The sequence below is a fragment of the Gopherus flavomarginatus genome, chromosome 4 (assembly GCF_025201925.1).
Source record: "Gopherus flavomarginatus isolate rGopFla2 chromosome 4, rGopFla2.mat.asm, whole genome shotgun sequence".
NCBI lineage: Eukaryota > Metazoa > Chordata > Testudines > Testudinidae > Gopherus > Gopherus flavomarginatus.
Window position 1 is genome coordinate 202,028,793 of NC_066620.1, and position 16,680 is coordinate 202,045,472.

Below are 16,680 nucleotides of genomic sequence, written 5' to 3' on the forward strand. Positions count from 1 at the left end.
GCCTTCACCCAGGACACTGACCAAACTGAAGGACTCTCAGGAGTAGTAACGAGTTTGAGGGAGGGATTTGGGTTCAGGTGTTTCTTGCTTTGCCTAGATCTGTCACTCTCCTGTGCTGTCCAAAATGTGTTTGTTTAAGAAGTTCCTTTGCAAAGTCTGCGTTCTTTTCTTTAACTCTCATGTGGTCCCTAATGAGTTAAACTATAAACCAGAGTACCCATGAAAGTGGAGTCTGGGGAAGAATGCATAGGTGACTGGAGAGGCTTGGGATGTCCTGTACTGGTCTCAGGGCCTAGGATATCTGGACTGCAGAGTTCCACATCTCAAAGAAGGGTGCCAGACAGATTCTTCACCCATGGAGCGTGCCCTAGAATCCCAGAGTTAGAGATTGTGACTGGACTCAGCAGCTTGAAAGCACATTGGACCCAAAAAGTTGGGTCCAATACAGCAAACCAGTAACCATTTATGGGGGAGGGGAGACCCAGTCAGGGCTGAAACACCATCTTCTATGTAACCCAAGATCATCTTAAACTTGTCATTTTACTATAGAATTACCAGAGTGCAAAAATTCAAGAAGGTGATTTACAGAAAAATTCTCAACCACTTCTCCAGCACTTAATCTATTTAACAAGTCATTAACAGTATATTTAATGCAGAAATAATTACTCAAGGATCTTGGCGTTTTAACTAGTCTTGTGCCATAAGAAAATGGGCAGTAAATAAAGGTTATTTCTAATTAAACCGTAGTTTAAGATGGAAGATCATCCACAGATTCAGTACTACAGTGCAGCAACAGTGGTCATAGCTGCTATCCTTTGAAAGATCTTAAAATTGATTACACTGAAAACAAACTAAATTTGTGGTTTCTTCAGCAAAAATATGTTTATTTACTTGTACTAATAACCAAAACAAACTATCAGAAGTAGATGAGAGACACTAAAATGAAGTCCTGATAATCTAAACATCTTGAGGAGATGTGTACTTATTTTATTTACTAATTAACTAAATATTGGCTGTTTACTTCCATGCCCACTTCCTCCACCTCCTCTTCAAAAGTAAGGATATTATTCTTAATATATTTTGTAAGAATAAACCTATATGAATTGAGATATAGTTTTTAAAACAAATAAACAAGCCCTCCCCACAGGATATCGGATAACTCTTACATGACAAAATAAGACTAGCCATCTGGTTTTCACACTGCATTTATCATCTTGGTAACTGATCATCTGTAATACGTTAGTCCCCACACCTTAGAGAGACCATCATTTAAGTACTTACTACAAATAAATCATAAATCAACATAGCTGCTGAGGATCTGATTGAAATGTGCATGCTTTTAGCCAGAGGTCTTTTTCAGACTACAGAAAAGATTAAATAAAATGAAAATCAACATTCTGAGATGTGGATCCTCCATGTTGTTGAATTAATTTTAATCTTTCGATGCATCATCCAAAATTTAAACATTAAAAACAAAATTTCTTGCCATTTTGATTGTGAAAATAAACTTCACAATGTAAACTACTACATTGCTGGCCCATTGAGTCTACAAGGCAGTGAGCTGGTGTCTCTCCCTCTTACCACTCTATTAGATAGTTAACTTTTCATAGATTCTTAGATTCCAAGGCCAGAAAAGACCATTGTGATTGTCCAGTATGACCTCCTGCATAACACAGGACAGAGAACTTCCCCAAAACATTTCCTAGAGCAGATCTTTCAGAAAAATATCCCATCTTGACTTAAAAGTTCTCCGTGATGGAAAATCCACCATGACCCTTGATAAGTTGTTCCAACAGTTAATTACTCTTGCTGCTAAAAATCCCCCCTTATTTCCAATCTGAATTTGTCTAGCTTCAACTGCTAGCCACGGGATGGTGTTAGACCTTTCTTCATTAGACTGAAGAGCCCATCATCAAATATTTGTTCCTCATGTATGTATTTATAGACCATAATCAAGTCACCCCTTAATCTTCTCTTCGTTAAGATAAATATATTGAGCTCCATGAATCCATCACTATAACGTAGCTTTCTAATCCTTTAATCATTCTCATGGCTCTTCTCTCAACCCTCTCCAATTTATAAACGTCCTACTTGAATTGTGGACACCAGAACTGGACACAGGATTCCAGCAACGGTCACACCAGTACCAAATATAAAGGTGAAATAAATTCTCTTCTACTCAAGATTCCATTTACGCATCCCAGAACAGCATTAGCTCTTTTTTGTCTCAATATTGCACTAGTAGTTCATGTTCAGTTGATTATTCACCACAATCTTTAAATCTTTTTCAGAGTCATTGTTTCCCAGGATAGAGTCCCACCTCATGCAAACATGGCTTGCACTCGGGCTTTTACCATTAGACCTATGTTGCTGCCGGAGGGAATGGGGGGAAGGAGGGGAGAGGAACACACTACACCCTATACCAACATAGCTCTGCTGAAGCAGCAAAGAATCCTGTGGCACCTTATAGACTAACAGACGTTTTGGAGCATGAGCTTTCGTGGGTGAATACCCACTTCCTCAGATGCATGTAATGGAAATATCCAGGGGCAGGTATATATAAAATGAACTGAAGCTCAGCAGTTTCTCTTTGAAGTCTGGTCCTGAAGTTTTTTTGCTGCAGGATGGCCACCTTAAGGTCTACTATAGTGTGGCCAGGGAGGTTGAAGTGCTCTCCTACAGGTTTTTGTATATTGCCATTCCTAATGTCTGATTTGTGTCCATTTATCCTTTTCCGTAGAGACTGTCCAGTTTGGCCGATGTACATAGCAGAGGGGCATTGCTGGCATATGATGGCGTATATTACATTAGTGGATGTGCAGGTGAATGAACCAGTGATGGTGTGGCTGATCTGGTTAGGTCCTGTGATGGTGTCGCTGGTGTAGATATGTGGGCAGAGTTGGCATCGAGGTTTGTTGCATGGATTGGTTCCTGAGCGAGAGTATTATGGTGTGGTGTGCAGTTACTGGTGAGAATATGTTTCAGGTTGGCAGGTTGTCTGTGGGCAAGGATTGGCCTGCCACCCAAGGCCTGTGAAAGTGTGGGATCATTGTCCAGGATGGGTTGTAGATCCTTGATGATGCGTTGGAGGGATTTTAGCTGGGGGCTGTATGTGATGGCCAGTGGAGTCCTGTTGGTTTCTCTCTTGGGTTTGTCTTGCAGTAGGAGGCTTCTGGGTACACGTCTGGCTCTGTTGATCTGTTTCCTTATTTCCTCGTGCGGGTATTGTAGTTTTGAGAATGCTTGGTGGAGATTTTGTAGGTGTTGGTCTCTGTCTGAGGGGTTAGAGCAGATGCGGTTGTACCTCAGTGCTTGGCTGTAGACAATGGATCGTGTGATGTGCCCGGGATGGAAGCTGGAGGCATGAAGGTAGGCATAGCAGTCGGTGGGTTTTCGATATAGGGTGGTGTTAATGTGACCATCACTTATTTGCACCGTGGTGTCAAGAAAGTGGACCTCCTGTGTAGATTGGTCCAGGCTGAGGTTGATGGTGGGGTGGAAGCTGTTGAAATCATGGTGGAATTTTTCCAGAGTCTCCTTCCCATGGGTCCAGATGATGAAGATGTCATCAATGTAGCGTAGATAGAGAAGGGGTGTGAGTGGACGAGAGCTGAGGAAGCGTTGTTCCAGGTCGGCCATGAAGATATTGGCATATTGTGGGGCCATGCGGGTGCCCATAGCAGTGCCACTGATCTGGAGATATATATTGTCTTCAAATTTGAAATAGTTGTGTGTAAGTATAAAGGCACAGAGCTCAGCAGCCAGTTGTGCTGTGGCATCATCAGGGATAGTGTTCCTGACAGCTTGTATTCCATCTGTGTGTGGGATGTTTGTGTAGAGAGCCTCTACATCCATGGTGACTAGGATGGTGTTTTCTGGGAGGTCACCAATGCATTGTAGTTTCCTCAGGAAATCAGTGGTGTCGCGGAGATAGCTGGGAGTGCTACTCAGACCCTATGCCACCAGCACTCCCAGCTATCTCCGCGACACCACTGATTTCCTGAGGAAACTACAATGCAAATTTGACACCATCAGCTCAGGATTGAACAAAGACTGTGAATGGCTTGCCAATTACAGAACCAGTTTCTCCTCTCTTGGTTTTCACACCTCAACTGCTAGAACAGGGCCTCATCCTCCCTGATTGAACTGACCTCGTTATCTCTAGCTTGCTTGCTAGCACACATATATATACACCTGCCCCTGGATATTTCCATTACATGCATCTGAGGAAGTGGGTATTCACCCACGAAAGCTCATGCTCCAAAACGTCTGTTAGTCTATAAGGTGCCACAGGATTCTTTGCTGCTTTTACAGATCCAGACTAACACGGCTACCCTCTGATACATAGCTCTGCTGGTAAAACTGTAAGCATACGCCAGACACAGTGGTTTATTTCAATGTACTTAAGTCTGAAAATGATTAAGCTAAACTAAATAGCCTGTCTCTTATTTTGATGTGTGTCTATGCAGAAACTTGCACCAGTTTAACTAAACTGATTTAAAAATGCATCTTTAAGCAAACCAATGCCATGAGGGACAAGACGCACAATAAAAGTCAAAAAACATATTTAGTTAAATCAATACAAAGCCTTCTCTGGGTACTATTATATCAGATAAAACAGGTTATATTGGTACAGGCACAACCTGAACATTTATTGATGCAAGCTAAACCTACAGAAGCCAGGGTTACACCAATGTAAGAGTGTCTACACAGGATTTTGCATCTTTAGTAAGTCAGGGCAACTGTGTGTGTAGACGACGCCTTATATTTTTAGGGATAGCTCCTATGTCAATTGGATTCCATCTGTAATTATATGATCTGAATACTTTGAATTTTAATACAGATAGAAATGTGGGAAGTCACATAACCTCTGACTTCAGCTTCCATCCATCTGTAAAGTGTGGGTAAACCCACCCTACTTAGTATTTGTAAGACACTTTGAAGCTGAAAAAGCATTTTGAAAGTGCTAAGCATATTTTTACTAAATAAAAATGTAAGGTCTTAATCAGAACAAGTTATTTTATTGTATATTTCCATAACTACATATATCTTCATAGATAATACTAGGATACTTAGTGTCCTGCCTCAGTGCAGCGGACTGGGTTAGATGACCTACCGAGGCCCCTTTCAGTCCTACACTTTCATGACTTTATGACTAGAAAATAAAACAGAGACAAATATACATTAACCTTACCTTTTGGTTTGCTTTCAGTTTCTACTTTTGTTACATCTACTGCAGGTTCTGCTTTTGTTACACTAGGAAACTGGGTTAGTTTTGGTCCCGGTGGAAGGTTAGGTAGTGGCTAAACAAATGCAAGAGAAAAAAAAGATGCGCACAATAACTTATTAGAAAGGGAGAGTGCAAAATTATAAGCATTTTGTTTTGATTTGGCTACCAGACACTTTCTCATGATTTGACCATGTGAAATGGTGACAGCTCTCTCTTACAATTAATTCCATATAACAAGGGTGTCCTTCATTCTTTGAGACTGTCACATTACGTATTTAATTTAGTTCTACAACTACAATATTAAGGCCACTGATGCAATAGGAGTGAGAAAGCCAACCAGCAATTCATCTTTTTCCACCAACACCATTGTGGGTGGGATTCAGTCCAGAAGAGGGCTTAGGCGCTTAGCAAATGGAGAAAGAGAAAGGAGTCCACTGTTTATAGCATCAGTTTAAGGTAACAGAGCTGCTTGTCCTGACTTCTGCTCACTTCTAATATCTGCCACAACATCCAACTAAAGCGAATAAAAACATTAGCTGGATGTTTCTGTTTAAATGAACTCTGCAGACATTTAATTTGCCATCGATCTTGTGAGCTAACATCCCATTATGATAATGTACCAGATTTCTCCTATCCACGGCATTGTTTCAGGCTTACTGAGCCTGTAGACAGATTCAGACAGCTTAAATCACTTTTACACGTTTTTTTCACAATAGAACCAACCAGGAATGTTGATGAAACATTTTGTTAGAAAACGCTGATTCACTGAAGCTGAAACTTTTCACAGAAACGTATCAATTTTGGCAAAACTGTTCAGGAAAGGTTTCTTAGGTCCAGGATGGAATTTTAAAATCACATAGAGAGACCCTCACCCTAGTGGGCACTCATCTGTAGGAAAATCCAGGCAGAGCAGGGACTTGAACCTGAGTATCCCACATCCCAGGCAAGTGCCCTAACCTCCAGGCTCTTGGATATACTGGGGTGGCTTCTCCTCCCACCCCAGCCATACATGCACACAACAAAAAGTCTCAGTTTCAATTCAATGAGAAACAGGAAAAAAAATTAAATCTCAAAATTTTTTGCAGAATGGGAAAACTTTTCTGACCAACTCTTATTCACAATCATATCAAATAGATACTTAGGTCCTGATCCTATAACCAATACTCACCTAAGTAATCCTACTGAAACTTCTCACATCAATAAGCACCACTCATGTGAGCAAGGGTCACTGGTCTTCCCCTTTCATTTATTAAAAACCAAATTTTGTAGAGCTTAAACAGGATCCAGATTAACACATATAAGCCAAACAGATCATATAACCACATAAGCATCCTTCACAAAAATCTAACAGTGCTATATAAAGGAATCACTCCACCCAGCACTGAAATAAACAACCTCCAAGATTAAACTAGTTTAGCAGCATACAAACAGTTTTAGAAGGAAAGTGCAGGAAATTATATCCAATTAAAAATGCACATGGAAGTAACCAGAATATAAATACCCCCACGTTGGAATTTGGCCAAAGCACTGGAGTTAACTAAAGTTCATCTTGTATCTTGCAATACAGTGCACTGTCCAAAGGTACCTAGTCATCTGAAACATATCACAGTGGTGTAAGTTTGGACTCTACCTTCCAATCCCAGTGTGCAAAGCCCTCATCTCATTCTAACATCTCCTAAAAATGCATTTTTTTTTCCAACTAGCCCACAACTAGCAAGCACTACTGAATACTTTCCCACCAGTCCACTAATAACATTAGAGATAGTAAGTCATATTAGAACAATTTTTTTTTCAATCCCATTTTACTGAAGTCTTCATTAAAATTAACTCCCTGCTCTGGGTCAGCCAGTACTCGTCTTTTCGGTGTTGTAGATTGCAAAAGTTCTTTGGAGCAGAGAAAATCTCTATAAATGCATCTCTTATAAAAGTGTCAAATTCTGGCTAGCGGTTTATTATTATTTTTTAACGGGCACATTAAATATAATTGTAGCTTCAAACAGTTTATTTCACAGCTTTTAAATTTTTCAGACTATTTTCTCACTTCACTTTCTTGCTTTGTCTTACTGATTGAAAGAGAGTCTAACAGTTTACAGGATAAGCCTATTAAGTGAACAAAGACATTTTTGCTTCCATCACATATTTGGGTATTGCCATAAAGTAAACCCACCCAGTATAAAGTCTGCTCATCCATTAGAATCTAAATCATACAAGTATATCTTGGATAGGATAACTATACTCCATCACATCTGTCAGAAAGAAAATAAGTGATTCCCAGACACTTCTAAAGAACGAATTTCTCACTATAAGAAAGTGATCAGTTCCACTTACATCAATCTCTGAAATTCCAGCTATGATAATATTTACATTAACATTGTAATGGCTTACAATATCGCTTACTAAGAGAAAAGAGATCAGACAAAAATGCATTTAGCCAGCTTTAAAAAGTCTGCTTAAATACTTATGTAGCATGGGCAGCACAGTATGGGGAGGCGGTGACCAGCCCTCTGTGGAGAAAGAAGTGGTTGAAGACTATTTAAAAAAGCTGGACGAGCACAAGTCCATGGGGCTGGATGCACTGCACCCGAGGGTGCTAAAGGAGTTGCCAGATGTGATTGCAGAGCCACTAGCCATTATCTTTGAAAACTCGTGGTGATTGGGTGAGGTCTCGGATGAGTGGAAAAAGGATAATGTAGTGCCCATCTTTAAAAAAGGGAAGGAGGAAAATCCAGGGAACTACAGGCCAGTCAGCCTCACCTCAGTCCCTGGAAAAATCATGGAGCAGGAAACGAAGGGAAACCATTTTGAAACACTTAGAGGAAAGGAAAGTGATCAGGAACAGCCAGCATTGGTTCACCAAGGGCAAGTAATGCCTGACTAACCTAATTGCCTTCCGTGAGGAAATAACTGGCTCTGTGGATGAGGGAAACGCAGTGGATGTGTTATTCCTTGACTTTAGCAAAGTTTTTGATATGGTCTCCCACAGTATTCTTGCTGGTAAGTTAAAGAAATATGGGCTGGATGAATGGACTATAAGGTGGATAGAAAGCTGGCAAGATGGTCGGGCTCAACGGGTAGTGATCAATGACTCCGTGTCTAGTTGGCAGCCGGATCAAGCGGAGTGCCCCAAGGGTCGGTCTGTTCAATATCTTCATTAATGATCTGGCGGATGGCGTGGATTGCACCCTCTGCAAATTTACAGATGACACTAAACTGGGGAGGAGTGGTAGATACGCTGGAAGGTAGGGATAGGATACAGAGGGACCTAGACGAATTAGAGGACTGGGCCAAAAGAAATCTGGTGAGGTTCAACAAGGACAAGTGCAGAGTCTTGCACTTAGGAAGGAAGAATCCCATGCACTGCTACTGACTAGGGACCAAATGACTAGGCAGCAGTTCTGCAGAAAAGGACCTAAGGATTATGGTGGATGAGAAGCTGGATATGAGTCAACCCTGATATTCTATGATTCTATGTTTTAAACAGGTTTATAAAACCTTCCATGTAAATATCAGAGACAAAACAAATCATTACAACAGTAAGCTTTTGTTTATAAATCAGATCTTTGTATTTAAACTTATTTTGTGGTTGCTACTTTTTTCTTTATTTCAGCCCATTGTGCTTAGATATTTCAAGAGTTTAAGAACCATGCATTTGCTCAGGACATTGTTCAAATGCTAAGCAGAGAGGTTTTCTTCAGCCTTTCAGCACTGATGAACAGTGGTGGAAGTCTCAATCAAACCATACCAAAATAAATTCCATACCAGAACAACTATGCATATTCCGTTACCCCCTGACAATGCCCTACCAAACTGAACTGAGTTACAAGATCAGGCACTTCTATGCATCTTCTCTCATAATACAAGGAAAAAAGGGAGCGTAAGATGAAAATATAAAAAGGCAGCAGGAATGGCAAACTGATTTTAAAAAATCTTGGTTTTTATTTACACAATAAAGAGGTAGTCTCTGGAACGCTCAGTCATCAGGTAACATCAAAGCCAAGAACCCAATAGGATCCATAAAAAGGACTGGACATTTATGTTTATAAATAAAATTACTACCCACAATCTCTAAGTACCTCAAAATATTTAACATATTTATCCTCACCCATGTCTTGTGTCACACCCATATAATATGGTGAAGTATTATCACCATTTTATAGGTGGGAAACTGTGGTAGAGAAAGACTAAAGGATTTGTCCAAAGTCATAGGCAGCCTGCAGCAGAGCAGAGCATTTAACCCAGGTCTGAAGAGTTCAGTGCTAGCACACTAGGCACTGGACACTCCTTCCTCTACAATGAAGATGTAAAAAATTAGTAACAATATAAAATTTTGGCAGGGATATCTACACGCACAAGTCAGGGCACAAGACAGAATACTGGACTACAGGGCTCACTAGCCTGATCAGATAAGGCAATGTTATTATGAACAATGTTAAGGCTGCAATACCTGTAACGTAATGAGAGATAAAAAAGTTTGAATCGTACAAAAAATTGGAGAGCAAAAAAAAAATTTTCCATTGTGCGCTGTAACCAGATGTTTAGTCCAACATTAACTGCAGAGTTTTTCCCTTTCAGTACACTACTGCCTATTACTACAGTAATCAAACCAAATAAGATAGAAGAATCTATCCTGAGCTCTGGTTGTTTCTGAATCAATTTATTTATTTTTTTTAATATAAATTATGAGATTCATGCACTTCTTGTTTGCATCAGAAGCAGAAGTACAAAAATCTCATGAGTAAGAATATTTTCGTTATTTCTACTACTGAAATCAGGAAGCCTCACAAAAACTCCTGTTCTTGTGAAGATACAAGATCAAACAGGTTCAAATAAAGTACAGATAAGCACTGAAATGCTTTACATTCACTCATGACTACTTTGGGGAGAGTAGTACCATTAGTGGAGTAAGGAGGGGGATGTGTGTGTGTGTGTGTGTGTGTGTGTGTGTGTGTGTGTGTGTGTGTGTGTGTGTGTGTGTGTGTGTGTGTATATATATGTGTGTATATAACAGTAATAAGATAATCATCTGGTTTAGAAGGTGTTATTTTCTTTTTCCTCTCTTCTATTGCCTTGTGACAACATAGTGATCATTTTGAATGGATAGTATCCATCACTTTTGTTTTGTGTTCTGAAGCTTACTTGTAATATAGATTAGTTTTCAAAAAGCACAGGACAGGTGTGAATTCCCTTTTTTATTTCTGCAATACATTGATACTCTGCTTTTCCGTATCTCAATTTCCCGCTTTGTGAAATGGGGATGTTAAACGACTTCATGAAAGTGTTGAGAGATCTAATGCATTTATATCTGTAAGATCCTAGGACAGAGGGTGCTCTAATTATCAGGATTGGGGTTTTTTTTAATTCAAGATATTAGCAATATGGTTTTAATTTGGATTCTCAAGCTAAGACAGCATGCTCAAATATGGGCTACCACAAACCTTGTCTTGCTTCTTCTCCTCTGAATCATTACTGGGTAATCTTGTTTTAAGTTTCACTGAACCTTCTTTAAAGATATCTCCAAACCCAACTCCTCGGATTTTCTTTGGCTGTGCTATTGGTCCAGCTCCAGGTTCATTTTCATTCCCTGGAGAGGCCACAGGTGAGGGAGAGCCAATGATAAGAGACTCTGAAAAATTGAGAGAAAATGGTTTTAATGTATAAATTAATAAATGCCAACATTACTATTAATCAGGCAGCCTGGAAATCAAATCAGAAAATGGTTCCTTTGTATAAATGTTTGTGTACACTGGTCTTGCCCAACAGTCCTTAGAATTGCAGTCCCATCCTTAAGTTCACACATTTCCTGCTAGCTAGATATTTAGAAAGGCTCTACGTCTAAGAAGCATTTCAAGGAAATTTACGACACTATTTCTGCACCAAATGTGTATTGGTAGTCCTTGCCCGCCATCAAGAAATCAGATCAGTGATTTTTGGCCTGATTTCTCAAACATCAGCCAGGAAGGCAATGAGACCTGTTATCCTCATCAGCTGTACATTTTTCGCCAGCTCTGATGAAATATGCTCCTGCATCTTCTTGACCTAGTATTTTTATTTCAACATGGTGTAACAAAGTTTGCATGCACTATTGCTTTCAGCAGCAGTAGCTACTCAACTCGGAAGTACTGCAGAACACCTCAGTTAATTCTTCCATGTTTGGACAGCCAGAACCAAAGAGCAATTGTGGCCTTATTAAACATTAAAGAAAGGTTATTTTCCATCAAAGCTACTAAATTAAATTTTCCCAAGCCTTCAAACAACTGAAATCCATTTCACTTTAATTACTGTTATTTTTTTAAGGGTTCCTTTTTTAACCTGTTCACATTTATCTAAACTCTATTTTTGTGTTACTTTTCAATACTTTTCAACCAGATGTAGTTGTCCAACTTTAATCACTGTTATATGGTGCACTATTTACAACTGATTAACAAAAGTTTGAAAAATGGTGTTAAGGGAACAGGGTGGTTTGTTTGCGAATAATGAATGTAACTACAGTTGCATGCAGCTGATGGTCAGGAATTCAGGACCTAGGACAGGGGTGAGCAAACTTTTTGGCTGGAGGGTATGGAAATTGCATGGTGGGCCATGAATGCTCACAAAATTGGGGTTGGGGTGCGGAAGAGGGTGAGGGCTCCGGCTGGGGGTGTGGGATCGGTGGTGGGGCCAGAAATGAGGAGTTCAGGGTGTGGGCGGGTACTCCGGGTTAGGATCGAAGGGTTCTGAGGGTGGGAGGGAGATCAGGGCTGGGACAGAGGTGTGGGAGGGTGTCAAAGGTGCAGGCTCTGGATGGTACTTACCTCAAGCAGCTCTCAGAAGCAGCTGCATGTTCCAACTCCGGTTCGTACACAGAGGCCCGGTCAGGAGGCTCTGCACACTGCCTCATCCGCAGGTGCCGCCCCTGCAGCTCCCATTGGCCGTGTTTCCCAGCTAATCGGAGGTGTGGGGGCAGCACTTGGGGCGGGGGAAGCATGCGGAGCCCCTGGCTGCCCCTACACATAAGAGCCGGAAGGGGGACATCCCACTGCTTTCAGGAGCAGTGTGGAGCAGGGCAAGCCCCTGACTTCCACTCCCCAGCTGGAGTGCCGGAATGGGGCAAGTTCTGGACCTCAATCCCCAGTGGGAGCTCAAGGGCCAGATGGGGCCCCCGGGCCATAGTTTGCCCATCTCTGACCAAGGAGCTGCTTGAAAATGTTTTAGCTTAAAAGACTCCCACAGTAGTATTTACAGGCAAACTGGCTTTCCACCTGCAGTATGCATGGACAAAATAAAAGTAATTTGCAACTTAAAACTCCAAATATTTATCAAACTCAAAACACCCTTTCATATCATTTAACTTTAGCCCTTCAACTCAAGCTCTTTCTAGGGTATCAACTCCTCAGAATTGCCGTGTCCCATTTCTGATGAAACACAAGTATATACCTACTCCCCTTCCCGCAGCTGTGATGAGATAACTGGTCATATGGGCCTTAATATTCTCTCTACCTTCCTTTAAGCATATTACTATGTGCATCCATGAGGGAAATACCCATCTACGAAAGCCACTCCCCTCCAGCTCTTCTTCCCACTGATAAGAAGCCTCTAGGCTACAAGCTGCATGTTGGTCTTAAAGGATCACATCCTTATGGGGGGGCTTACTCAACTGTTGCTGTCTCTGGCAAATAGAGAAGAAAAAAAATAATGCTGCTCAAAATATAATGGTACTATTGGGAACCTCATTTTCAGAAGTGCTGAGTACCTGCAACTCCAAGTGCAGTTACATGTTCAGCATTTCTGAAAAGAACAGGTCCTTAATAGCTACCACCAGAAAATAGGCTTTCATTGCAAGTTATGCAGAGCACTATGTTTGGAAGTGACAATAATAATTTTACAGGGCAAACACTGCATTTGTAAGTTTACCAGTTATTTTTAAACCAAGTAGTGTTTAGTCCTGATTCACAGAACAGCTGCTAAACTATTTCCTGAACTGCTCAACTAGTTCACACCTTTTTTCCTGCTTTTAATAACTTTTCCAGCACTGATGCAAAACATTCCCCACCATTAGCGTAGCTTTCTTCCAACTCTAAGCACCACCTTGCCAAAAACTAAAAGCTCCAAGCCCCTTGCAACTTAAGTACAGTCTACTGAATTTTCTGCAATACTCTCTTTTTCTTGATCACTATGTAGCTGTCAAAAGAAAACAGGTCTTAAGATCAATTTTTAGTATTGATTTGTTCACTTTGCATATCACTGTGGACAATGTTCTATATGAGCAACACCACAGTAGCAAGTTTTTCTTCAAACTGTAAAGCCTTCTCTAAATTACAGTTTACAGAACTAGATCAAGCCACTGAATTTCTTATAAACCATACATTTGCTTGGAGTCCCTATCAACATTATGATGCTTTTAAGCTATTACAGTCTACTCCTGCCATTCTCTTGGCCATGCACTCATAACCACAAAGGATCCCACTATCTGGATTGAAATCTGATGTAATCCTAAACTGATCTGAGTTAATAGTTGCTAAACTTGTAATATTTAAATGTGAAATTCATCAAGGACACAAGACACGGCATAATGGGGCTGTATCATACATTACACCTAATGGTGATCCGAGAATCCAGCATCCCCTCCTCCTAAAATTCGGCACTCCATGTGAGGTATTGCAAATTTCCTGATACATTTATATTGCTTTAGGCCTATTACCAAATCCATTCAGGTTAAACTCTTAGTGCTAGCTGGCAGTGTCGTGGCTATCAGAATGGGGTGAGAAAAATAAAAAACCCAAATATTTACTTCTTGATATGAAGGAATAATAATTTTAGGTCCCAATCTTAAAACTTAACTCTATGCATATGAATACTCCTATTATTGTTGAAGGTATGCACCTGAGTAAGTGTTTGCAAGATCAGGGCCTTAACCTTAATTTTGTGATAGGAGACAAAAGGAAAAATGTTATGTAACTACATTTTTGTGAGGGTCTCTCAAATTATTTCTGTATTGCCAGTGTTCTACTTGCTTTACAAAGGCATAGTCCCTGCCCTCACAATCTATATAACTTTCCTTTCACTATCGTTGTAGCTTTCCACACCTAAATTCTTGATATAAGTAACTGTGATAAGGCTACTGTATTCTAGATAATACGACTGATTATTACCTGTGTCCTCTGGGACTTCTTGTGTTTCCCCATCATCTGTCAATTCTAATTCTTTTACGAAGTTTGAAGGAAATAATCCTGACTTGCCATTTAATGTTCCACTCCACCAGCCTTCTTCTACCTGTAAAAAGAGAGATTTCCCATGTTAGTAATAAAGCAAAGGGAAACAAACTCACCGATACTGCAATAAATAATTATGGCAGTGTAGTTAAGAGTAGGAATTCAAATAATTCTACCACAAGACACTATACCTACATAATATGAAACTGGCAAATACTTTGAAAAAGTTCAAAACGTCAACAAAATTTAAAATGAAGAAAATCATGATGGACACAACGGCAGCCACAGCTCAAGAAATATGTTTTATCACTACTTTTCTCTGCACAGCAATTATGCTACAGCATAAGAGGGACCCTCATTACTTACTCCTATTTTGAGTGGCAAAGATAAATTAATTATCAGTGGACAGATCTTTTTTCCCTCTCTTTCCCAAGTGAAATTCTACAGGCATGCCGCTGCCTAATAATCAAGTGATCCACATTTAATGGGAAGGAAAAATATTAAACTGGTTGTAAAATAATGGATGCCAATTTTTACTATTTTGCCACTGGAGATAAGAATTCCTGTTTAGGAGTTAAAGCCATTGGGACCCCATGATGAACTTTAATCTCCCGATTCTTGGTGTTAGTTATTCCATGACACTCCTTCAGCTGAAGTATTTTTAAACCATAAAGGAAACTGTATAATCTAAAGCAGAATTAAAAACAGTCTGACATGCCTAGATGATAAAGAAAAGGTGGGGAGTGGGGGGAAATAACCTGCTGGCACTGTACAAGAGACATGCTATCAAAATCATTTTCAGAACCATAATATAAAGTACACAATCCACTCTTTTTAAATGAATGCCAGTTAAATATACTCCAAAAGTTGCAGTTTATTATTGTTTTACTTTGTGGTTTGAAGATTTGTTTTACATACAGAGGACAAAAAGTTACAAGAAAACATATTGAGAAGTTGTTTACATGGTCTGTTTTAGTCTCATATTTTAGGTTTCTGTGCCTGACTCAGGGCATGCTTTTTAAATGAAAGTTCATTTTCTTCATTTGAGTGGAAAGATTTACTGTTTGAATGTTGGAGGAAACGCTTTTATGGTCAGGATTGTCTTTCTGACCAAAGACATCTTGGTTCTTGAATACAATTGCCCGATGAGATGGTGACTATTTTTGGGTAGTCAATGTTAGGCTTTTTCCCTGTCATTGATTTGCACTTAAAATTCTGTAGTTGCTGATCTGGTTTTAAAAATACCAGATCCACTGATTGGCACATTCTATATGGGATGGAAATAAAAACTGGTGTCCTAAGCCTGCTTATAAACGCTCCCAAATAGCAAAAGAAAGGAACTGTCTGCCCAGTTATCACAGTTTGCCAGTTTCCTTCTCAGACCCCTTTCAGCTTTTTGCATCCCAAACTGTACTTCAAAAAGAAGGTGATAAAACTAGCCATGTGCGCTATTCCGAAAGTTCAGCACTGAGTATGGTAGCACTGGGAAGGGTCTTCAAGTACAGTATCACCTTGGAGGTTCTTCGAGATATGTGATCCCTGTCCATATTTCACTGTGGGTATGCACATGCTCCGTACACCCCCAGGAAAAATCTTGATCTGCGGCATGCCCCCTCGCTTTCTTTACGTCTCCAGCTGAGGAGATACAGGGCAGAGCAGACAGACCACCGCTCTAAATCCTCTTCCTCTATTGTGGATCCAGGAATGATCTGAAGCAGAGGGGAAGTAGAAGAATACAGATAGGGATCATACAACTTGAAGAATTCCAACTATTAAAAGTAACTAACTTGCTCTTCCTCATGGAGTGCTGGTCGCTATGTATATTCCACTGTGGGTGACTGACCAGCAGTGCTCAAGCAGGAGGAAGGTGAGAGGATACAGGAGGCAGAACAGTTTGAAGGCTCACCATTCTAAAGGATGCATCAGCAGAGGAGTCTTGTACTAAAGAATAATATCTTGCAAAAGTGCGGATGAAACTCCACATAGCTGCTTTGCAAATGTTAAGTAGAGGTATTTCCTGAAGCAATGCCATTGATGTTGCTTGTGCTCTTGCAGAATGAGCCTGCACCCTTTGAAGCAGGGGAAGATTAGAGAGCTCACAGAATGAGATACAACTTGAGATCTATTTAGGGATCCTCAGAGGACAGAGCTTGACCTCAAACTCTTTTTCTGACTGGATTTGTCCTTTACAGATAAAAGACTACGGCTTGTCACGCTTCAAGGGAATGAAGTCTCCTCTTTTTCAGATGCAAGTGGTTTTGA

The 16,680-nt window shown here is 40.2% G+C and overlaps 1 protein-coding gene across 2 annotated transcripts in view; it reads right to left on the reverse strand.

Moving 5' to 3' along the window:
* CD2AP (CD2 associated protein) overlaps positions 1 to 16,680 on the reverse strand; it is a 146,159-nt gene that overhangs the window by 41,441 nt on the left and 88,038 nt on the right. For both annotated transcript variants that reach the window (XM_050950763.1, XM_050950764.1), the window contains exons 5-7: positions 14,359 to 14,479; positions 10,666 to 10,853; positions 5,195 to 5,303 (exon numbers count right to left, since the gene is read on the reverse strand). In XM_050950763.1, coding sequence (XP_050806720.1) covers positions 5,195 to 5,303; positions 10,666 to 10,853; positions 14,359 to 14,479 — 418 coding nt within the window. The remainder of the gene's footprint in view (positions 1 to 5,194; positions 5,304 to 10,665; positions 10,854 to 14,358; positions 14,480 to 16,680) is intronic.